General features: G+C 34.7%; 2 protein-coding genes across 2 annotated transcripts in view; one reads left to right on the plus strand and one right to left on the minus strand.

Moving 5' to 3' along the window:
- The window catches only part of LOC144975288 (replication factor C subunit 1-like), a 35158-nt gene extending 24540 nt beyond the window's left edge, over positions 1 to 10618 (plus strand). The window contains exons 19-25 of the mRNA XM_078919234.1: positions 792 to 890; positions 1905 to 2059; positions 3462 to 3579; positions 5011 to 5156; positions 6468 to 6681; positions 7958 to 8167; positions 8813 to 10618. Coding sequence (XP_078775360.1) covers positions 792 to 890; positions 1905 to 2059; positions 3462 to 3579; positions 5011 to 5156; positions 6468 to 6681; positions 7958 to 8167; positions 8813 to 8896 — 1026 coding nt within the window. The 3' untranslated portion in view covers positions 8897 to 10618. The remainder of the gene's footprint in view (positions 1 to 791; positions 891 to 1904; positions 2060 to 3461; positions 3580 to 5010; positions 5157 to 6467; positions 6682 to 7957; positions 8168 to 8812) is intronic.
- Positions 10619 to 14456: 3838 nt separating this feature from the next.
- LOC144975289 (uncharacterized) overlaps positions 14457 to 25883 on the minus strand; it is a 35555-nt gene continuing 24128 nt past the window's right edge. The window contains exon 19 of the mRNA XM_078919235.1: positions 14457 to 25440. Coding sequence (XP_078775361.1) covers positions 25215 to 25440 — 226 coding nt within the window. The 3' untranslated portion in view covers positions 14457 to 25214. The remainder of the gene's footprint in view (positions 25441 to 25883) is intronic.

A 25883-nucleotide genomic window follows, 5' to 3' on the forward strand; every position in this document is an offset into this window, starting at 1 on the left:
CTTCTTCTTCTTCTTCTTCTTCTTCTTCTTCTTCTTCTTCTTCTTCTTCTTCTTCTTCTTCTTTTTTTCTTTTTTTTTTCTCTAGATTCTCATTTTTAAAGTTAAATTTTAGACTAACATTATAAAAGAAATATTGTCATTTTACTCAGAAATCAGACACGATACATATGAATAAGGATGAAAATCATGCATTATGCGTTTATACAGAATTTTTCCTTCAAATTGGATTTTTTTTCTTTCTTCTCAAAACTATGCATATTTTTAGTTAGCTCCCATTAGCAGATCTGAGTAGTTATTACCATTTTCAGTCGACTGATGGAATAGCTTATTATTTACTTTCCCGATAGTTCAGTCGGTAGAGCACTCGCTTCACACGCAAAGGGACCGAGATCGATCCCGGGTGCGGTCAAGATTTTTTTCGACCTCCCTATCCACCCAGCAGTAAATGGGTGGCTAGATCTGTTAGATCTGGTGGAAAGTACTTTGCAATAATAGACAAGCGTCCTATCCAAAGGGTAGCAAGCAATTATTATTGTCAGTTTCACGGTATAGAAACCGGGATCAACTCCGGCTCTATGGGCCTTACGGCTCTGAAGGACTCCTTTTTACTTTACATTATCATATTGCCCACTTTTTTTAATTGGTTGAAGATATCATTGGCTCCTATTTGAAGCATTGATATATTATTGTTAAATTATTTTGCAACTCACAGTTTCAAGCAATGTATGATGATTTTCTAATAATAAAATACTTTATCTGTTGTCTGATTTTTGCCTGTTTGTCACCACAAGGTCATTCACAATATGTCCATGTGGACAGCCACAGAGAAGAATTTGACCTTTGAGCAAGTCAAGCAAGATGCACAAAAGGCACAGAAGGATCTCAAATTGGTATTTCATTCATTATTCAATTACCTTTGTTAATTGTTTTATCATGAATGGTAGATAGATCAGCTATTGGCTCACCTTAGGCGAAGGTCATGGGCTTGAACAGAGTTGCCAACTCTCAATTTTTTTCCAAAGTCATTATCCCAATTTGAAATTTTTAAAATATTCAAATCTGTTTTATTAGCATCAGAGATTGGCATTTCTGGTTTGATTCCTGGTGAAGAAATTATATTTGTATTTTTATTTTTGTTTTTTTTTGTTTTTGGTTTTGTTTTTTGGGGGTTTTTTGTGTGTGTGTGGGGGGGGGGTTCTTTTTTTCTTATGGCCTTTGTTGTCCCGTGCAGTCATATTGCAGATGGAATTTATACCGTAGGTTCCATCCTCTAAATAATTTAAAATCGATTTTAAAAAAGGACATTACAGTAAAATTTTGAGACTTTTTATTTAATTTGAGATTTTTATTCTATTATAGCATTTTTCTTCATAAGAATTTTCTATATTTTTCTTGCCCTTCCTTTGTTGTGATATGACTACTTCCATTTATATCAATGTGTACACATAATTTTCAACATTGAATTTTTTTTTTTTAATTTGTTCCATTTAGTCGTGTTATGTTACAATGGAAAACCAAGAAATGAGCGTATTACACTGTTAGATCTAGGTATCTTAACCATTAAATTAATTTTAATCATAAAATAATTAATAAAAGCAGTTATTTTATCTCTGTCTAAAAATAGATCTTGGAGCTAGAACGTATCCTAGTTTCTGTAGCATTAAACAGAGAGAATATACAAGTTTATCTCACAAATTACTTTCTGCCAGATCGACCTTACCCTCAGCTACCTAATAATTGTTGGGCGGACCACAGCACCAGAAATTGAAACTTATCCCTTTGCACATGAAGAGAATGCTCTACCACTGAGCTATATGGACCCTCTATCTACATCTAAACTGTCCTTTTATTATTAAGCATGATATACATTAATTTTATTTACTATGAAATTTATCAAATCCCAGGGTCCATTTGACGTGTGTCGCAAAGTGTTTGTAAGCGATGAGGAGACCAGGAAGATGTCCATCAATGATAAATCGGATCTGTTCTTTCACGACTACAGCTTTGCACCCTTGTTTGTCCATGAAAATTACCCACATGTCATCCCCAGTAAAGCAGAGTGAGTAAGGTTGATTCATTTTAAAAATAAAAAAAAATTTAGAAAATTCCCTTTATTCATCCCCAAGGGGAAATTTGTCTTTAGGGTCTTTTCCAAGGGAAGACTGGAATAACCCAGGCGTCAGCCGCAGAGCAGCGCCGCAAAGTGAGCTAGGGCGAGGTGACTTGCTCAAGGCCACACAACGCAGCAGTGGGTGATTGAACTCGTTACCTTTCGGGTAGGAAGCAAAGACCGTACCACTGAGCCACGCTGCCCCTGTGTGTAAAAAAGGAAGTGTGTTTCTAATACTCGCTTGAAGCTGGCCATGGAATTGTCTAATTTTGATTCAAGTTTGGATATAACATCTTTAAAACAAATACAATCTGTAAAAACAACTGTTTCAATGTTTAATCCTTCTTCTGGCACTGAAAAACTAATATAACCAGTAAAGCAAATCACTCCTACTCTTACTCAAAAGATATTTTAAAACATTTACAACTGCTTTGCCTAGCTGCACAGTTTCTCTGCTTAATTGCAAAATTTTGGGTACAAAGTTTAAGCGGCTAGGTGGTCAGGTGGTATGACACTTGCCTTCGGTTCTGAAGGTCTCACATTCTCAGAGGCCGTTAACAACATTATCTCTTTGGGGTTGGGGGGGGGGGGGGGGGAGGGATCGTAATGTCGCCTTACAGGCATCATGTCTTGTCCTACATGTAATTAGTTGCTGTCTGTTGGCTAGGGCCCCCTTGTAAAGTGCTTTGAGCACATTTAGTTGATATTGGGTTATATAAAAATCAAGTATTTTGGTATAAAATGTCATCTGTCTGCCAAACTTGCTTTACTGTTATTATTTGACAGTCAATATTCATAATATATCCGTAACTACTTATCTTACATCCTAAAGCCATTCCTGTAATGTAAGTTGAGCAACACTTTAGAGTGGCAATAACATGGAAGGATCAACAGACCTGACATTGGTGAATTTATTCACTTATTCTCTCTGTGTACATGGCAAAACATGAAGAGCTCAAAAGTTTATTTTTTGTTGTTGTTGTTGTTGTTTTCTTTGTTTATTTTTTCCTTGGCGTCTCTCTTTAATCACACACACAGTGCTATGTGGCATATGTGCTCAAATTCTGGAGCGTTTCCAAAGAAACAGATGATTTTATGGAGATGTGGTGTTGTTAAACGTTTATCCAGCGTGTGTGTTTTTTCACTAATCTCTAGAGGTAAAAAGAGTAATAACGTTTGTTTTTTCCCTAGTATCTCTCCTTAATCACGCAAAGTGCTAGATGGGCACATTCACTCGATTTTTCGAGTGTTTGCTAAGTGAACTCCCAAAATAAGTGATTTTTTTTTATCAAGCCTAGTTGTTGTTTAACGTTTGTTCAGTGTTTGTTTTTTTTTATTCATTAATCTCCAGAGGTAAAAAGAGTAAACACATGGCGTGCCTCGCCCACACTATCGACAGTCTTTGTGATGGGGACCTGGTGGAAAAGCTTATAAGGAATGGTGGAAACTGGAACTTGTTGCCAACTCAGGTGAGTCTTTAGTGCATAGGACCATCCTATAATGATGGATAAGGTCTCATTGTAGAAGAGTATCTAAGAGATATTTGGAGTAGGTAAACTCGTATTTTTGTATAGAGCATTTTTACAGGCTTCAAAAGTCCTTCAGAGCCATTAAGCCTATAGAGCCAGAGTTTATCCCAGTTTCTATAGCGTGAAACACACAATAGCAACTGCTTGCTACCCTTTGGATAGGATTCATTTCCCCTCAAATCTAGCAGACCCAGCTACTCAATCACTGCTGGGTGGACAGAGGAGTCAGAAAAAAAATCTTGACTTCATCCAGGATTGAACTCGGTCCCTTTGTGAGTGAAGCGAGTGCTCTACCAATTGATTTATTTAGACCCCTAGGCTTTAATATACTGGTCGTCAAAATGTTTTCATGGCTGCTAGAAGCTGTGGACTGTAAAAAGTAATAAACAAAAGTGAAACAAAAGAGATATCTCTGTTGTCTATCTGGAATTTAGTAATGTATTTATGTCTTTATTGTTTTTTTGTTGTTGGCTAGAGAAGGGTTTTGAGCCCAAAACGTTCCGTGTTTGGTATTTTGTTCTTTTTTTAATCTGTCATATTCACTTTTGTTTATTACTTTTCAATGATAGCTAGGACTTAGTCGACAACAAGAAATATATTAATTCAAATTTTTAATATTGGTGTCTGTATACGAAATTGGATAAGTATTTATTTCTTCCGTTCATCATCCAAACATTTACTATTTCCAATCTTGATATGCTCAAAAATCTTTTCAAGGGTCCTATGCCAACAGCAACACTTAACATGTTGGACGAGACATGTACCTGTAATACACTATTGATTAATTTTTTTTTCTTTCAAAAGAGACAAGGTCTGTATTGGCCAAGTAGTTATTTTACACAAGAGAGAATTTGAGTAAAGAGCCATTTCCAAGGACTCCTTTGAGTGCCTTAGTTATTGAGCTTTTTTTGTTTTGTTTTTTTTGAGCTTTTAAAAAATATTTTGCGCAATATCCACGGAACATGCTAAAAGCGCTTTGCAAAGGGTCCCTGGCCCAACATTTAACATGTAAGATGGGACATGACATGATATTACATTTTTTTCGGACAGAGACAAAGCTTTTAACGGCCAGGTACTCATTTTACACCAGGGTATGGTGAGAGGATGTGAGTAACTATGCGCCAAGCGAGGCTCGAACCCAGGACCTTCCAATCTGAAAGTCATACCACTAGATTACATAGCCGCACAATTATTGATGGAGGCATTGTTCTGTAACTCAGAAATGTTTTTATGACCTAATTTATTTGGTGTTTTTTTTATTTTTTGTACACCATGTCTATTTATCTCTCTACTTTACTTAAAGTGTTTACCCATCCACTTAGATGAGTTGACTGTTTGATCTGACCGTGTGATTTTAATCTTTCAATCCAGGCCATGTATTCCAGTGTTCTTCCTGGTGAATATATGAGAGGCAGTTTCCCACAGATGACCAATTTCCCATCCTGGTTGGGCAAGAACTCCACCACTAAGAAGACAGACAGGATTCTTCAGGAGTTAGGAATGCACATGGGTTTGAAGTATGTTGATATTTATTTTTATTTATTTTGGGGGGGAGGGGGGGGGGGGATTTTTAATTTTTAAAATTTTTTGGGGGGTTTTTTTGTTGTTTTTTGGGGGGGTTTTTTTGTCTGTTTGTTGCAAATTTTTTTGTTTGGTCGTACTACATCAGTAATTTGTCAGATTTTTCATTTTCCAAATTTTCAAGGAATAGGTAGGAGGATCTAATGTAAATTATGTGATGTATATTTAATATCCTCTCTAAAGAAGAACAACAGCCAATTTTTACTGCCAGTTAGTTTCAGAGCAACATAAATTGTGATAAACTTCCACCTTCAGAATTTTGTCATATAGAGAAGAAAACAATTCGTGATTGCTCTATATGCTGTAGAACTAGTCCTTCAGAGCCATAGGGCCTATTTAGACTTAGTTTAACACCCAATTTCTGCATGTTAAACAAATAGTAGCAATTTCTTGTCTCCATATGGATTGGACGTTAGTCACAAAGTGCTTTCTGCCAGATCTGACAGACCCTGCCTGCTATCCTATTACTGCTGAATGGACAGTGGTGGTCAGAAAAAGGCTTGACCGCATTTGGGATTGAGACAGTCAAATGCATGGTTAATGTTTTGAGAGATTTTTTTTTCCCTTTAAATCATTTCTCTTTTATGTATTGTTCCATTTGTTGTTTTGAATGTATAATATAAGCATTTGAGTGTATTCCTCTCTCTTACTGGGATCCTGTGCTTGTATCTGGATGAGACTTTTAGATGATCTCAAACCATGCACAATGATGGTATGCTCTTGGAATTTACATCTGTTCCCTATTTGTACCATTCCCCTTTGTCTTACTTCTTTTTTCTTTAGTGCTTTAATTCTAGTTCTAGAATTTTTTTGACTATCCCATTTTCTACCTTTTTACTGGATCAGGTCTAAGTGTGTTGCAAGCGCTGCCATAAAACCCTTAAAAACAAACCTGACAATTCTAGTCCCTTTCAGTGTGAATTATTTTGGTCCCTGTTTTATGCATTAACCCTCTCTTTACCAACTATAGGAAAATCGTCACATTCATTACGATACAGCCAACATTTTTCTTATTCAAATTTCTTTTGTACATCATAACATTTAAAGAAAATGAACAGTGTGAAGTAGAGCATGTTTTGCTAAAGAAATTATTTATCGCAAGAACTTACTGCCATTGTGTTTGAGTGATAAAAAATATATTTTTGTATTAGTTGGGTGTGACGTTTTGGGGAAAGTCCTGAAAATGGCTGGTAAGGAGAAAGTTAAAGGACTTTTTTTTTCTCTCTTTTATATCCACTTTTCCATAGGATATCGTCTGACAAGAGAGGCCTTAATCAGGATTATCTCCCTGCTCTACGCACTTGCCTGACAGCCCCTCTGGCCTCTCACGGCAGTGATGGAGTCCCTGGTGTGATACAGATGATGGACGACTACGACATCATCAAAGACGACTTTGATAACATCCTTGAAGTCAGCAAGTGGCCCAATAGCATTGACTACATGGCACGGGTTGAGTCCAAGGTATGTGCGGCTATGTGGTCTAGTGGTATGACACTCGCTTTTGGATCGGAAGGTCCTGGGTTCGAGCCTCGCTCAGCGCATAGTTGAGTCCTTGGAGAAGGCTCTTTACTCTCATTCTCTCACCGTTCTCAGTTGTGAAATGAGTACCTGGTCGTTAACAGCGTTGTCTCTGTCCGAAAAAAAAATGGTAGTATCGCCTAAAAGGTGTTTTGTCCCGTCCTACATGTCAAATGATACTGTTGGACAGGGACCTCTTGTAAAACGCTTTGAGCATGTTTAGTGGATATTGCTCTATGTAAAAGCTCAATTAATGTGTTGTGTGTATACTAAAAGCCTCACCATAGTCATGTGTTTGAGTGTATGAGCCTTGGCCAAAAGGTTGTTTTTTGATACAAAAAGTCATCGATATTAGATTGTTGTGAAAAATTGCTACAAATTCTCTGGGATGAATAGTGAAAAATAATCAGAAAATTGACAATTTAGCACCTAAAGAATAGTAAAAAAAATTGCACCTCAAAGAGTGGAAAAAGTGTGAACGAATGTTGGTTCTTTTTCAACACTTTTACAGCTATAAATGCTATGCTTTTGTGACACACCCTCAGAATTTAGATTAATAAGGAACAATGGCTAGCATTCAATTTTACGAATTTTAGACAAATTTCATGGCCAAATACTAAATTTTATGGAAAATTACAAATTTTTAATTCTTAGTAATACTTAATGATATTAATAATAATAATGATAAGAAGAAGAACAACTACTACTACTACTACAACTACTACTACTACAATTACTACTATAATAATGATAATAATGATAATAATATTGTGGTTGTTGATACACAAAATTTCAGAAATTACGAATTTCCCTGTCAAATTACTAATAATTGACATAAAAATTACTAAATTTGAAGTTTTCAATTTGGCATGTCCTTACCATACATTTTCATAATTTTACCCAAAATTTTACACCCACCCTAAACAAAAATAGATTTATTTTTTCAAACCTTAAATTCAAAAACCTCATTCTATATATACATAATATAATTCAGCAAAATAGGCTCTACAAGACAGTGTCACATTTTGATAGCAAAATATTCTCTTTAAATGATGTGGTGTAGAAAAGAAATCAGAATGAGAAAATTGTTGGTTGTATCACAACGAATCTGACGATTTTCCTATGGGTGGTCAGGAGAGTGTTAAAAAATCTACAATTAAATGCCCATTTCTGTTTTTTTTTCTTCTACAACCTTTTATAATATTATCTTATTCCCCAGACTAAAGCCGCTCTGACCAGGATGTACAATAAGAGTAGTCACATGACCCCATACGCTACAGGAACGGGTGGCAAGAAGAAGGGACGGGGTCGAGCTTCCACCGCTGGTGGCGGGGATGAGGAGTTGTTGAGGGAGGAGGGAGAGGAAGATGGAGCAGGGGTCATGGAGGAAAGTGAAGAGGAGGAGGATGAGCCTGTTGTTGTTGCCAAGGTAAGGTCTTTTTTTTTTTTTTTTTCAGAGTAAATACAGGGCTGCCGAAAGCAAATTACTGTAAAATATTTGTACAAGGGTAGACTGAAAAGTCCTGATGCGGCTCTTGTATTTTAAAACTATAATAGTTACGGAATTGACAACCAGCTACCAACCAATACCGCTTTTGGTTTCTTCTTTTTTTTTTAACACGAATTTCTATATATTTTCTTAGAATGAATTATGACATCTTGGAAAAGAATGTTTGAGATTATTGGTTCTGGTCATAAGTTTTATTATCTGATTTTCTATTGTTGGAAGGTCTCGATTGTTGTTCAGTTGGTAGAGCATGTAAAGAGACGAAGATCAATCCCGAGTGCAATCTGACCCCCCCCCCCCCCCCCCCCCCCCAATCCAACCGATTGGATAGCTGGTTTTGTTAGTCTGGTGGAAAGTCCTCTGCGATAGACTAGCGTCCCTGTAAAGGATACTAAGCAGTTGCTATTGTCCATTTCGCAATATAGAAACTGCAATAAACTCTAAGCCTAATGGCTTTGAAGGACTTCCATTATTAGAATTACTAATCTATTATTGTTGTTTTGTTTTTTTCTGTTTTGACTTTCAAGATTTCAATGGGTTTTTTTTTTTTTTTCATTTTTCACACAGCCAAAGGGAAAAGCACCCAAGGGCAAACAAGATGCAAGTGGCAAGACTAAAGGCAAGGGTGGAGGAGGCAAAGGACGGAAATGATCATGTTCTACGTCAATATTGTGTTGTTGTTGTTGTTGATAAATCATCTTAAAAGGCAAGATGAGCAAAGGATTGAAATCATCATATCGTGGAATCTGGATAAAGTCAATTTCTACTTAAAGCAACACCTCTTGTTGGTCTCAAATTTTATGATCTCGGTGTGTTCCATTGATTATGGAGAAAGTCAACCTAGCTTAAAGTCAACCAATCTTTCAGGGCCGGTGGTGTCGGCTTTATCAGGATTTCACTGTATTTCACATTGACTTTGTGTTGTTGTCAATACATTCATTTTCATCAATCATCTTCTTTCTATGAGAAATGATTTCAGTATGAAGAGAAATGAGTTTTACATTCACAAGAGTTTGTCATGTTGCCTCTGATATAGAACAATAAACGATAGTGCAGCTTTGTGGTTCTGTGATATGACACTCGCCTTTGAATTGGAAGGTCCTAAGTTCAAGTCCTGACTTGAGTTGCGCATAGAGTTACTTACTTACTTAGGCCGCCCCTTGGGGCGCATAGTTGAGTCCTGGAAAAAGCGTTTTCCTCACATACTCTCATTGTACTCAGGTGTAAAATGATTACCTGGCGGTTAATGCATTGTCTATTTCGGGAAAAAAATGTAATTTTGCCTAACAGGCATCACGTCTTGTCCTACATTTTAAGTATTGTTGTTGGCTAGGGACCCATTGTAAAGCACTTTGAGCACGTTTAGTGAATATTGTGCTCTATGAAAGTTCAAGTTGTTTTTGTTTTTTTTCAGACTTTAATTTGTTGATTAGATGCTAATTGCGTTGAGAACGACAAAAATACAATTGTTGTTTTTCCATTGTTACTCTGCCATATTAATTTGTCCCTTCTAATAATACCCCTTTGAAATTTTTAAAAACATTTTATGTTGTTTGATAGAGTAGACTTTTCTTATTTCAGACCCTCTGTTTGGAACGCCTTACCAAAGAGCATTCGTGAAAAAGAATCTTTGTCAGTTTTTAAACGTTCGCTTAAAACATATGTTTCGTCTTTAGTAGATGGTAAGAGAAGCAAGATAGGTTTGTTTGGTTTGTGTGTTTGTGTATGCTTGTGTGTGTGAATGTGTATGTTTCAGCCAAAGTAATTTGTAATTTAAGCGCTTAGAGTCTGGTGTCTCGGAGTTATATCGCTATATAAGTTTTCAGCATTATTATTATTATTATTATTATTATTATTATTATTATTTCATAATGAGTGCGTTGATCAGCAGGAATGAGGGGCAGTTCTCATTTTTCATGTGGTCTTGTTGAATATTGAATGCAAGATACCATCTCTGTTGGTAATTATTTATATCGTTAAGTCTGTTATAAAGAAAAACATTATGCTATAGAGTAACTTCATGTCCGTGCGGTAACAAGAAATTGTTACAGTCCATTTTGCGATACAGAAATATGAATATATTCCAGCCACATGAATGTTATGGCTTTGATGAGCAAAAGAGATTTTTAACATACCAACTTAATCCTGGGTTCAAATAATCCTTCAGGGTTATATGGCCCATGAAGCAGGAATTTGTCCCAGATTCTAAATCATTAAACAGACAATAGCAATTGCGAGCTACCCTTTTGATAGGGTGCTAACTTAATACAAAGTACTTTCTGCCTGATCTAACAGACCCAGCACCCAATTACTGCTGGGTGAAAAGGAAGGTCAGATTTTTTTTTTAAATTGGAGTTCACCCAGGATTGACCTGGTCCCTTGCTATTGAAGCGAATGCTCTACCAATTGAGCTAGCGAGACCTTAGAGAACGCTGGGATCAAGTCCATTTATAAAATTTCAATTCTGAATGGATTTGTTTGGGGTTTTTTTAAGTGTCCTCTTCCAGAATCTTACAATGAAAACAATCTAATACAGATTTGAGCTTAGAAAAATTGGTTCTCTGATTTTTTCAAGGATCTTCTTTTTGAGACGAACCTCTCTACTAATTGCAATTTGCGGCCGGTCTTGAAAGGCAAAAATAATAGTGTAATCCAATCCTACTTTTTACAAAAGTACTATGAATTGAACCAATGGTATCATTTCTTTCTTCAGAACATTCAATGGGCCCTAGGGGGGTATTTTAAGTGAGATTTTGCGCCGAATTCGAATGTCGCTTTGTCTTAGCTTGTCATTCTCATGCTGCCTCAATCGGGTGTCAGCCATTTTGTGAATATAGCCTCAGCACTGAAAGAGTTAAGTTGGTGACTATAAAGATTTGCGGGCAGTATTATCAGGTTTCACATTAATTAAAAGACTAAAGACAACTTTTGTGTGGGGTATTTCTTCTTCATTGAATTCAAGGTCTTATTTGATCTCTGTTTATTAAAATTGGGTTTCCACTATAACTACTTCAATTCTATCCATGCGCATATATTGCCAACAAAGTAGAGGATCTGTATGTGTGTGTGTTAGAGAGTGTGTTTGTGTTTATGTGCTCACAACTACACATTAGTATTAGATTTTGACTACTCACTGTACTGCAGTGAGTTATTATTTACATAAATTTAAATGACAAAATTAAAAATAAAAATTTGAAAACATGTATGTTCAATTTATTTACTTCAGTTTCATTTGTGTGAATTTGTTTCAAACTTTTGGAGTCTTGTATTCTCCAGACTATAAGCTGTGACGTGACTTTTTTCCCCTCTGGGTGGTGCGGTTCCCGACCTCTCATAGTGGGCAGGGAGGTACTTGCTTTGTATCTGTTTTCCAATGTCTTTATAAGAGGATTTGGATGACTCCAATCCAGGTATATGGGCAGTTTGCTTTAACAATATATTTTTGTTCTTTCCTTGCTCTTATCCCCTTGGGTTTACTTTAGGTCATATCAGCGCCAGTAAAAAGGATGAAAATTGGATAGTAAAAACATTCTAGATGTACAATTAAAAGGACTTGAGGAAAAAGAAAGACAAAGGGGGAAGGTACAAATAGGGAACAGATGTAGATTCCAAGAGCACCCTATCTGTGTACTTAGTTTGAGACTACCTAAATGTTCTACCCAGACACCAGCACATGATCTCACTAGAGTAATACACTCAAATGTTAACAAATCATATGTTAAAACAAAAAATAACAGTACATAACAGAGATGATTTATAAGGAGAAAAATATCGACTCCCAAAACTATAACCATACATTCAACTTTTTCCCTGCTAACCAGGGTCAGGACAAAACTTAGTAATCTCATTCCAAGACAAAGTGAATGTGTATGTTTCAGCCAAAGTAATTTGTAATTTAAGCGCTTAGAGTCTGGTGTCTCGGAGTTATATCGCTATATAAGTTTTCAGCATTATTATTATTATTATTATTATTATTATTATTATTATTATTATTATTATTTCATAATGAGTGCGTTGATCAGCAGGAATGAGGGCAGTTCTCATTTTTCATGTGGTCTTGTTGAATATTGAATGCAAGATACCATCTCTGTTGGTAATTATTTATATCGTTAAGTCTGTTATAAAGAAAAACATTATGCTATAGAGTAACTTCATGTCCGTGCGGTAACAAGAAATTGTTACAGTCCATTTTGCGATACAGAAATATGAATATATTCCAGCCACATGAATGTTATGGCTTTGATGAGCAAAAGAGATTTTTAACATACCAACTTAATCCTGGGTTCAAATAATCCTTCAGGGTTATATGGCCCATGAAGCAGGAATTTGTCCCAGATTCTAAATCATTAAACAGACAATAGCAATTGCGAGCTACCCTTTTGATAGGGTGCTAACTTAATACAAAGTACTTTCTGCCTGATCTAACAGACCCAGCACCCAATTACTGCTGGGTGAAAAGGAAGGTCAGATTTTTTTTTTAAATTGGAGTTCACCCAGGATTGACCTGGTCCCCTTGCTATTGAAGCGAATGCTCTACCAATTGAGCTAGCGAGACCTTAGAGAACGCTGGGATCAAGTCCATTTATAAAATTTCAATTCTGAATGGATTTGTTTGGGGTTTTTTTAAGTGTCCTCTTCCAGAATCTTACAATGAAAACAATCTAATACAGATTTGAGCTTAGAAAAATTGGTTCTCTGATTTTTTCAAGGATCTTCTTTTTGAGACGAACCTCTCTACTAATTGCAATTTGCGGCCGGTCTTGAAAGGCAAAAATAATAGTGTAATCCAATCCTACTTTTTACAAAAGTACTATGAATTGAACCAATGGTATCATTTCTTTCTTCAGAACATTCAATGGGCCCTAGGGGGGTATTTTAAGTGAGATTTTGCGCCGAATTCGAATGTCGCTTTGTCTTAGCTTGTCATTCTCATGCTGCCTCAATCGGGTGTCAGCCATTTTGTGAATATAGCCTCAGCACTGAAAGAGTTAAGTTGGTGACTATAAAGATTTGCGGGCAGTATTATCAGGTTTCACATTAATTAAAAGACTAAAGACAACTTTTGTGTGGGGTATTTCTTCTTCATTGAATTCAAGGTCTTATTTGATCTCTGTTTATTAAAATTGGGTTTCCACTATAACTACTTCAATTCTATCCATGCGCATATATTGCCAACAAAGTAGAGGATCTGTATGTGTGTGTGTTAGAGAGTGTGTTTGTGTTTATGTGCTCACAACTACACATTAGTATTAGATTTTGACTACTCACTGTACTGCAGTGAGTTATTATTTACATAAATTTAAATGACAAAATTAAAAATAAAAATTTGAAAACATGTATGTTCAATTTATTTACTTCAGTTTCATTTGTGTGAATTTGTTTCAAACTTTTGGAGTCTTGTATTCTCCAGACTATAAGCTGTGACGTGACTTTTTTCCCCTCTGGGTGGTGCGGTTCCCGACCTCTCATAGTGGGCAGGGAGGTACTTGCTTTGTATCTGTTTTCCAATGTCTTTATAAGAGGATTTGGATGACTCCAATCCAGGTATATGGGCAGTTTGCTTTAACAATATATTTTTGTTCTTTCCTTGCTCTTATCCCCTTGGGTTTACTTTAGGTCATATCAGCGCCAGTAAAAAGGATGAAAATTGGATAGTAAAAACATTCTAGATGTACAATTAAAAGGACTTGAGGAAAAAGAAAGACAAAGGGGGAAGGTACAAATAGGGAACAGATGTAGATTCCAAGAGCACCCTATCTGTGTACTTAGTTTGAGACTACCTAAATGTTCTACCCAGACACCAGCACATGATCTCACTAGAGTAATACACTCAAATGTTAACAAATCATATGTTAAAACAAAAAATAACAGTACATAACAGAGATGATTTATAAGGAGAAAAATATCGACTCCCAAAACTATAACCATACATTCAACTTTTTCCCTGCTAACCAGGGTCAGGACTAAACTTAGTAATCTCATTCCAAGACAAAGACAGGAAGCAATTGGAAAACGGATACAATGGGATAGAAGACACAGCAAGTACCTCCCTGCCCACTATGGGAGGTAGGGAACCCCCTCCAGAAAGTTACAAATGCTGCTGCGTTCATCATAAATGGATGCATGAGAGAGTGACAATGTCTACTAACAATAATAATAAATTAACACAATGTATTCTTAAAATAAAAAATTCAAACATAAAAAGGGTGGGTTGGCTTAGAGGATATTTTGTTTATTTGTACAAGAAAAACATTTGTATTCCTGGTTTAATTTTTTTTTTTTAATTGTGGTAAATTGTAAATATTTTCCAATACATCTGTCATTTCAATTCAATAAGCAAAAAGTATGTCGTTACAGACAAATGCATCGTTGAACAACTGTACTGTAAGATGAGTTTAGTTTTATTAAGAAAGTGAAAGAAAAAGTTAAGTCTAATGCTTGGAGCTGTAAAAGGATATAATAAAAAGTGAATGCAAACACATGTAAAGTATTTTACAATGTGGGGATAAAATGGGACAATGTAATAAAAATGTACAAGGGTAGAAACCCTCTATATTTTAAAAACAAATTATAAAATTATGAAAAGAAAAATTACATGAAAATATGGTTATTACTAGAAAGTCATTCCATTTCATCCCCTTGTAAATAAACCCACTTCTTTGTAAATAGTCTTTAACATGACATTCAAAATTTCACGATATTAGCAACAGATTTTGTATGGAATGAAAGGTGGTTGCCTAAGACGAGGCCAGCATGATGTTTGTTTAATTTTTAAGGGTTTTACGGCGCTTGCAACACATTAAGGTCATATTAGCGCCAGTAAAAAGGAAGAGAATGGGATAGCAAAAAGTTCTAGAATTACAATAAATCACCCAAGAAAAGGTAAGACGAGAATTTGTTCAAATAGGAAACAGATGTAGATTCCAAGAGCACTCCATCAAAATACTTAGTTTGAGATCACTAAAAGTCTCATCCAGAGACAAGCACAGGTTCCCACTAAGATTGCTTTGTTTTTAAGGGTTTTACGGCGCTTGCAACACAATTAGGTCATATCAGTGCCAGTAAAAAGGAAGAAAATGGGATAGTTAAAAGTTCTAGAATTACAATTAAAACACCCAAGAAAAGGTAAGACAAGAATTTGTTCAAATAGGAAACAGATGTAGATTCCAAGAGCACTCCATCAAAATACTTAGATTGAGATCACTAAAAGTCTCATCCAGACACAAGCACAGGTTCCCACAAAGAGGGATACACTCAAATGTTTACAAATCATATATAATATGTAAACAAAACGTAATACAGTGAATACAGTGCATAATTGAGAGATGATTTACAAGGAAAAAACAAATCATCTCCCAAAACTAACTATACATTTGATTGTTTCCCTCCCAGCTGGGGTATCCGGCCAGGGCCAGAACAAAACCAAATAATCTCATCCCAAGACAAAGATAGAAAACATGTTGGAAAACAGATAAAGAGGATAGAAGACACAGTACGTAACCTCACTGCCTACTATGGGAGGTCAGGAACCCCACCCAGCCACTGTAAACCTTAAATAAATATCGTTATAAAGACCTTAGTCAACATGTTGTATTTCACTCAGGCTTACATTCAATTTTCATTACTCCTTTCACAGTTTAAGAGCGACAAACTGCAAACAAACCGTGTAAACAAAAATATCCATAAATTCTATATAGTAGATGACCAGTGAATGGAGTAATCAATGAATCTTTAGCAATGGAATGCGTGAATATAATAGCGGTGCGGGAAGACTGAAATTCAAACCATACCTGTAACTGTAACCATCTTGAAAGGACAGGAAAACACAATATTATTAGCAATGAACAATTCGAGCAAATAAAAAAAATATATGAAAGCTTTTTAAAAATACAAAAACCAAAAAAAAAATAATAATAATAATAAAATGGCAATATCAAATTTCATAAAATCAAACAACTTCTAAAATTCAAACATTTACAATGCTCATATCCCCCATTACTTTCAATTTTGTTGTGTGTTTTTTGTTTTTGAGGGTTTTACGGCGCTTGCAACACATTAAGGTCATATCAGCGCCAGTAAAAAGGGAAAAAAATGGGATAGTAAAAAGTTCTAGAATTACAATTAAAGCATCCAAGAATAAGGCAGACAAAGGGGAAATGGTTCAAAAGGGAACAGATGTAGATTCCAAGAGCACACTATCAGTGTATTTAAATTGAGATCACCTAAAAGTCTCATCCAGACACAAGCACAGGTCCCCAGTAAGAGGAACACACTCAAATGTTTACAAATACATATATAATACATAAATAAAACATAATAGAGTGCATAACAGAGAGATGATTTACAAGGAAAAAAATATCATCTCCCAAAACTAACTCTACATTTGACTGTTTCCCTCCCAGCCAAGGTATCCGGCCAGGGCCAGGACAAAACCAAGTAATCTCACTCCAAGACAAAGACAGAAAGCATGTTAGAAAACAGACATAGGGGGATAGAAGACATAGTATGTACCTCCCTGCCCGCTATGGGAGGTCAGGATCCCCACCCGGACTTTCAATTTTCTTTATTTACAGATTTAATGAACTTATGAGTGAGTTAAATGGAACTGAAGCTGACATTTAGTGAATGATGAATTCCTCTTGAGGATTCAAAGTTTAAATTTAACTATAATTATAATATCCTTTTTTTTTTTTTTTTTACATCAATCTTATTATTCTTAAAGTAAAATTTCCAATCCACTTTAGCTTAAAATCTTATAATCCAAACAAGCAAAATTCTCCAATTTTTTTTTTTTTAATGTGCCCCCACAGCGTCAAAACGGTATTATATTAGGATAATTACGATGTTAAAGTTTGAATTTATAGATAAAAATATAATGGAACAAAAATGAAACAGCTTCAAATAGAACAAAATACCAAACACGGAACCTTTCGTGCTCAAAACCCTTCTTCAGTCAATAGAAAAATTGTTGTTTCTGGCTGAGGAATGGTTTTGAGCCAGAAATGTTCCATGTTTGGTATTTTGATCTTTTTCAAAGCTAATATATTCATGGTTGCTTGTTTTTAAGGGTTTTATGGCGCTTGCGACACATTTAGGTTATATCAGCGCCAGTAAAAAGGAAGAAAATGGGATAGTAAAAAGTTCTAGAAGTACAATTAAAGCACCCAAGAAAAAGTAAGACATAGGGGAACTGAGAACAAATAGGGATCAGATGTAGATTCCTAAAGCATACCACCAATGTACTTAGTTTGAAATCACCTATGTCTCATCCGGACACAAGCACAAAATCCAACAAAGAGGAATACACTCAAATGCTAACATTATACATTCAAAATAACAAACATAATAATATATAACAGAGATGATTTACAAGGAAAAAAAATCATCTCTCAAAACAATAACTATGCATTTGACTGTTTCCCTCCCAGCTAGGACTCCGGCCAGGGCCAGGACAAAACCAAGTAATCTCATTCCAAGATTAAGACAGAAAGCATGTTGGAAAACAGATAGAAGACACAGTATGTACCTCCCTGCCCACTATGGGAGGTCAGGAACCCCACCCAGTCCGGCCAGGGCCAGGACAAAACAAAGTAATCTCATTCCAAGACAAAGACAGAAAGCAAGTTGGAAAACAGATATACCGGGATAGAAGACACAGCAAGTGCCTCCCTGTCCATTATGGGTGGTCAGGAACCCCACCCAGAGGACAAAACTAAGTAATCTCATTCCAAGACAAAGACAGGAAGCATGTTGGAAAACAGATATCAGGGGATAGAAGACACAGTATGTAACCCCCTGCCCACTATCGGAGGTCAGGAACCCCACCCAGGACACTGTATGAATTTATCAAATTACTTACTTTAATAAACATAATATATCATTTAACTGTAAACATCAAGATGAATGAATATGAACTAAATTTAGATTTAGATTTCTTGCTCTTTTAATTACTTGATAAAAATATAGCTGGCAATTAGATGAAGAAGCAGGATATTTGAGGGGTGCATTTTAAATTTTAAAAACGCTCTAACACAGAAAAAGCAACTTATTAGCTAAGTGGGCTATAACAAAGTAGGTTAACAGGAAGGGACTGTTATATTGAAAGGTTAATGACAAATGAACGACTCGGAGGTCAGTATGTGAAACAATATAGATCGAAGTTAATTGTGATGCCTACAAGAATAGAGATTATACGTAGAAAAATACAAAGAAACTTATGCTGAAAGATATAGTTGGATGAAAAGTACTATCTTTTACATCAATCAATATAAAGATAATACTAAATAAGAAAGAAGGATTGTCAAAAATTAACTCTGAATGACAGAATACAGATACATGATAAAGAGGAGAGAAAGATTGTCAAAATAATAACTCCAAACGAATGAAAGACAAAGGTATTCATTTCACTTGTTGTATTACTTCTCCCTATTTGTCTGACTCTTATCTTCCTTATCTTAACTTTCCCAATTCACTATATTATTATCTCAAACCTTAATTCCTATTCTCTGTGGCACGAGCAATGCAATCAACATGAACAGTGAACTTCAGTTTATAACAAATCAACATGATGCTATTCAGGTAATATTAGGCTATTGTTATCACAATAAAACATCTGGTATCTCATGTTTTTTTAAAATTCATTTCAACATAGTACTAATAATAGTCATCATAATAATAATAATAATAATAATAATAATAATAATAATAATAATAATAATAATACAGTGTGTAATAATAATAAAAATAATAATTATTATAATAATAAAAAAGATAATAATAATAAAATGAAAATAATAATAATAGTAACAATAATAATAATATTATTATAATAAAATGAAAATAATAATAATAATAATAAAAATAATAATAATAAAAATAATAATAATAATAATAATAATAATAATAACAAGAATAAGAATAATAACAAGAAGAATAATAAGAATAAGAATAATAATAATAATCACAATGATAATAATAATTATAAAAATAACAATAACAATAATAATAATAATAATAATAATAATAATAATAATAATAATAATAATAATAATAATAATACATGTGGTCTCAGTATTTGATACTATTTACACATTCTATTCAGTCTTTCTGTAACATTAGGTGCAATGACACATCTTCAAGAAATAACAACTTAAAATACAACAACATGCATTCATATCTAATACAACAAGCAAGGAATGTAAGACTCGAGAAAAGTCAGACCTATTCATATCAGAATCTTTAACACAGTTCCCAAAATTAAAATTTACCCTGAAAAAGAAAAGAAAATATCAAAAACGTCAAAAAACATCAAGATGACCGAACAATAATAGGACATAATCTGACGCTATTTGCATCTTTTATTGTTTTGGGATTTTTTTTTTTGTTTGTTTTGTTTTGTATTTTTTTGGTTTTGTTCAAGGTTTTGTGGTGCCTGGAACACATTTAGATTATTTCAGTGCCAGTAAAAAGGAAGAAAATGTTATTGTCAAAAAACTAGATTTACAATTTAAAAAACAGCCAAGAAAACGTAAGACAAAGGGGATTGGTTCAAATAGGGTACAAGTAGTTTCCAAGAGAAAACTGTCAAGCTTAGTTTGAGATCAGCGAAAAGTCCCATCCTGACACAAGCACATGGTCCCTCTAAGAGGGATACACTCAAAGTTTTACATATTACATTTTTCAAAAAACAGCTTTATAATAAATAACAAAGGAATGATAGACAAGAAAAAAAATATCATCTCCCAAAAACTAATAATACACATTTGACTGTTCCCCTTTTAGCCAAGGACTCAAGCCAGGGCCAGGACAAAACAAAGTAATCTTATTCCAAAACGAAGTCAGAAAGGAAACTGGAAAAGAAAAATAGATATAGGGGGATAGGAGGCACATCAAAGGTGACATCCCCGTCCGCCTTGGAGGGTGAGGTCAAAAGACCCCATCCAAGCATATACATAGATTTATTCCAATTGGAATGTAGAAAAAATATACAAATTCCAAATGTTGGTTTTTTATTGAACACATCCTTAGCAATTTTTTAAAAAATTAAATCAAGGTCAAATAATTAAATTGTTTGTTTGTTTTAATGGTTTACGGCGCTTGAAACACATTAAGGTCATATTAGCACCAGCGAAAAGGAAGAAAATGGGATAGTAAAAAGTTCTAGAATTACAATTAAAGCACCCAAGAAAAGGGAAGACAAAAGGGGAACTGGTTCAAATAGGAAACAGATAAAGATTCTAAGAGCACACTATCAAAGTACTTAGTTTAAGATCACCTAAAAGTCTCATCCAGACACAAGCACAGGTCCCTACTAAGAGGAATACACTCATATGTTTACAAATCATATAGAATATGTAAACAAAACATAATACAGTGCATAACAGAGATGATTTTCAATGAAAAAAATATCATCTCCCAAAACTATCTTTACATTTGACTATTTCCCTCTCAGCCAGGGCATCCGGCCAGGACAAAACCAAGTAATCTCATTCCAAGACAAATACAGAAAGCATGTTGGAAAACAGATATAGGAGGATAGAAGACAGTATGTACCCCCCTGTCCACTATGGGAGGTAAGAATCAAATTGAATGTGTGGTCAAATTTTGTTGGTACCGATACTGTTTTGGTTTTTATTTTAAAACAGACTTTTTTTTTAAAAAATAAAAATTAGGTATTATTTTGACAACCTGCAAGAACAAAGAGATAATGTTTTTAAAAATATTTTGAACATCGTCACAGAAAAACAACTCACACAATCACTCATTTTTAAGCTTAAAAGTTTATTCTATTTAAAAGTAGTGGTTAATAACGTAAAAATTAATACTTTATTGCACAGAAGCAAGCATATAAATTACACATGATTCAAAAAATAAAGCAGGAACTCAACGCAGGAGTAAATGTGAACCTGGTTACTGACAGTACCAATCGCAGAGATTGTACGTGTAAAAGAAAAGAAAAAGTCTCAGTAATGACTGGCAATATTCAGAATATAAATTAAGTTCCATAAGACTAAAAAGGATTAATACATTTCATCAACAAGATAAAAAAGATAAATAAAAATTTTGGGGACTGAAAATTCAACAACAACATCAACATAATAAAAAACGAGATTTTTAAAAACAGAAACAATATTTGAATGCTTCAGAATAAATGTAATATAATTAAAGTTTAGCTACTTTCAACAAATTCAATCTAAAAATTTTAATTAAATTATCCGAATATGGTAGTCAATATCCGAATAGTGAAAATTGTCCCCATCCCCAACCCCTGAAAAATTAATATTTGTAGCAGGTCTGTAAAAGGTAACAATACGATCTTTAAATTGCTAGTGTTTACCCCAAGGGAGAGAGGATTTTATTACTCATATTACTTTATATATACAACCTTTTTATCGAAATTACAAGTTCAAAATCAAAGTCTCTAATTTCAATTTGATTGATAATAAAGGTTTTGGTCTTTTAAAATTTTTGTTTGTCTGTTTTGTTTTTTTTGTTTTTTGTTTGTTTTTTTTCTGTTGTTGCAAGCAAATGAAATAATATTACCAAAAAAAAAAAAAAAAAATCCTGTTCACACTGAATCATTTATTTCTGTTAAAATTTCGTCCTAAATTTAATCATATAGAAAAAGCAGCAAAGCAAAAAATTGTTGCAATGACCTTTGACCCTGGTAACGCAATAAGCAGAAGGAAACAAAATACTTTATTTTATAATAACAAATTAAAAATCACAGTAACTGATAATTCAGCAGTGATTAAATGATAACATACGGGAATGAAATGTGACCCTCCGTCTCGAAATGGTATTAAGTCGGATTGTTCAATTTTGGGTTTTTGGTACCCAATCATAGCTTATTTTATGCTTTAAAATTTGATACCAAATTTATACAATTCTGATTATTCATTGCCAAGATATGACCGTTTGAAGTAGGGAGGGTGTAAAAACCAAGTTTTAAGAAAATCGACTTTGAAGTGAGGCACCGTTTTCACGCACTGTCAAATCAATGGGCAAAGATAATAGTGAAATTTGGCATGAGCTTAGATTATACATTTAATAATGTACCTACAATTTTTTGAAACAATCCAATTATTACTTTTGTAGTTATTCATTATTATGTAGGATGTTCTTAAAATAAATAAAACACCAAAAAAAAAAAAACAAATGCCGACAATTTTATGACATTGCTCACATATTCAAGAATTTTTTATATCTAAATAAAGAATCAATGAAATAAGATTTATTAATGTGAAATATTTGTCTTATTTAATGGAGAAAATACGACTTCAAAATGCCAAAAGTTAAAGAAGGGTTTATTATTTCAAAGTACAGTTTTGAAACTACGTGAAGCTGGGTGGGCAGGGAAAGAATTATCGAGAAAGAGGATGAGAGAGGGAGAAAAAAGAATGAGAGAGTAAAATACACACACGCGCACACACACAAAACACACACACGTGAGGGGGAGAGAGAGAGAGAGAGAGCGAGAGAGAGAGAGAGAGAGAGAGAGAGAGAAAGAAATAGAGATAGAGAAAAAGAGGAGCGAGAGGGGGAGGGGAGAGAGACTGCTTGTGCAGAGGACGGGAGGGAAATAGCGTAAAGATTGAAACCTGTATAAGTGTGTGTGTGTGTGTGTGTGTGTGTGTGTGTGTGTGTTTGTATGTGTGAAAGAAACAAAAGGGAGATGAGAGAGTGAGGTAGACATGAAGAAAGGGATAGAGGCGGAGCAAAGAATTCTAGGGATAGTTTAAGAAAGCATTTTGTTTCAAAGTAAGTCATAGTCAATCAACTGGAAACATATTGACCAATGAGATTGCAATTAAAGAAATAGGCTGGTCAAATCATTCATTGCATGGTTTCCATTTTGAGTCAGATGACAACTTGAGGAGGAGGGGTGGGGCTTATTGTGTAGTGACTTACATGAAAACATGTTATTGAATCTCTCAAATTTTCCTTAGCGTTCACCCACATTGTTGGTTGTCTAAAAAGACTCCCCCCCCCCCCCCCTTCTTTCAGTATACAAAGAAAGCACGATCAAACAAACATCTATCTCTCTCTCTCTCTCTCTCTCTCTCTCTCTCTCTCTCTCTCTCTCTCTCTCTCTCTCTCTTCATATATCTATCTATCTATCTATCTATCTATCTATCTATCTATCTATCTATCTATCCATCCATTAATAGGTTGTCTCTCTGTCTGTTTATCTATCCATTTCATTTTTTAGTTACAGTTAATCAATTGTTAAAGGCTCTGTCTATTATTCTGCTTTTGTACTTAAAATTAAATGTTTATCCTACAACAATCTCTGTAAGTGTAAGATTAGGCAACTGTTGTCCTATTAAGCTTAGCATGTCCTATAATTTCATGAATAAAAAAGAGGGACAAAGGAGGACCCTCACCTCGATCAATGCAGCTAGACAAAGAAATAATAGCACGTGGTGTGTATCAAAATGCACAAACACACACATACGTAACACACGCATGCTGACGTCATAAAGCATCCCCCGAGCATTATGGGCGACAGTGCATGTGATGAGTGTTGACCAATCAGAATCATTCATTTGTAAGGTTGTCAGGGAAAAACCTAGACTTGTTTACAGTTTTTAAAGTTCATTATTGGTTGAACCATGAAATTGTGGAAACAGTCATGCTTTCTCTGAGATAGATAAAGACACGCCCTTTGCTGTGATATCTTACATCTTATTGGTGGAGAAAAAGACTCGGTATTACTAAGCCTTGGAAAGGGTGGCTGTCTGAGAGAAAGTCAACTCTCGTTTTGAATGTGTCACTGATAGTTGCATTTTTAAACTTGAAATTTATATAACTTATCGTCAATATTTATGTTGAATTATTATGTTTTCATGTAGAAAAATGATTGTAGTTTCTGAAACAACCAAAAACTGATATTTGATAATTTTGACCATTTCCACTTTAAAACCGGTTTTCTTCGTTTTCCAAATCTCGACTTAATACCGCTTCGAGGCGGAGGGTCACAAATATGAACTGGCTAAAATCTCAAGGAAGAAGGAGAAGAAAGAAAAGGGAATCTAACAAATATCTTAATCTTAAAAGTTATCTTGAATATGGCGCGCTAAGTAAAGGCATATCAAATAATTGGCTTAAGAAATTTTCATATGGCTGAAAGCAAATGATATCGACTTGTGAGTAACTCTGTAAAATCTTGTCATTGGTTATAAGTGGGATAAAGCAATCAACCAAATTTCCTTATTTGAATGATCTAAACCCTTAACAATGTTATTTTATAAACCTTATACTCCTTCAACCAAATTGTTGCCATAGTTATCCATGAATGTATTAGATCATATTACAACACAGCGCTATAAGTTTTGTGAAGATTTTGCCACTTCTTCAAGAATACTATAAAACTTTCAATAATGGAAAATCTGTAATGTTACTTTTAAAAACTAAGCTTGACATAGTTTAAAATCAAAACTGAAATTGTTAGGATATAAAGGAATCAGTATTATTCATTGTGCCTGTGTACAGCCAAAATCATTCATATATTGTTTATACTTAATTTTCAATAGCTGATATCAATTTATATTAAAACCTATAATTAAAAAATGGTTGTATATAACATGCATATCAATTAAGAGAGGTGATTTACAAGGGTGGAGGGGAGGGGGGTGGATATAATCTCTTACAAAAACATAGATCCATCAAATGATTGTCTCCCCCTGAGCAAAGTAAAAACAAAGAAAAAAAAACCCATTCTAGAACAAAGAAGACGCAAAGATGCATGGAATGAACATGTGAATAGAATTGGGATAAAAGCGATTGCAAGGGTGTGGCTTTGGGGGTCTACATTCCCCTGTCCTACAAGTAATCCTACCCACCTCCTCTGTTACTGCTTTCTCGATAAAAAGTGAGACGTTATGTAAGGTTAAAATTAAATGGAACACGTCCTTCCCCTTCCCCCTCTTGCCCCCCTTCCCTTTGTTGGGATAAAACAGACGCTTAACTAAACTCCACGTCTGGAAGCAGAGCTTTGATTGAAGCCCCCACCCTTGAATCCAACTTGCTCTGCAAATCTGTCCAGCAAGGATGACAAACCGGCTCCAACAGATGAGGTACGGACATGAGCCGATGGCACAGCGCGAATGTACACGGATTCAAATAGACGTGATATGGCATCCAGTCGCTGCCAACGCACACTGTTTATGTTGAGCTCAAAGGTTTCACGAGGCCTGTCAAATGAGACGTCATAATTAATTGAAATAAAGCTTTGTAATTTAAAAAAAAAATAAATAAATAAAAAAAGAGATATATGACAAACTTTGGCCTTCATAAGGGAATCACGGAAACTTATAGAAATATGATTTTTAAACATTATATAAATATGAAACAAATTTTAAGTTTCATAGGGCATTAAAAAAATTTTCACAGAAACTAAGGAGTGTTCTGGTACTTATCCAATCTGCAGTCTCATACAAAGGGACAGAAAGGGGAAAGTTATCACATACGTTCTTAACAGGGTGTTTATAAAAACAAATAACACACCGGGTAAGAGAAAGAAAAAGTACATTTTTCCAGTAATGAAAAGTGAGCCATGCTATATTTACCATGATTGTAGTCAGCATGCTAGAAGGCCTGCTACTATTAGTTCACAACGTATCCTATTAATCCATGC

This window comes from Berghia stephanieae, chromosome 6 (assembly GCF_034508935.2).
Source record: "Berghia stephanieae isolate SIO BIC M18660-M18661 chromosome 6, UCSD_Bste_1.3, whole genome shotgun sequence".
Taxonomy (NCBI): Eukaryota; Metazoa; Mollusca; class Gastropoda; order Nudibranchia; family Aeolidiidae; genus Berghia; species Berghia stephanieae.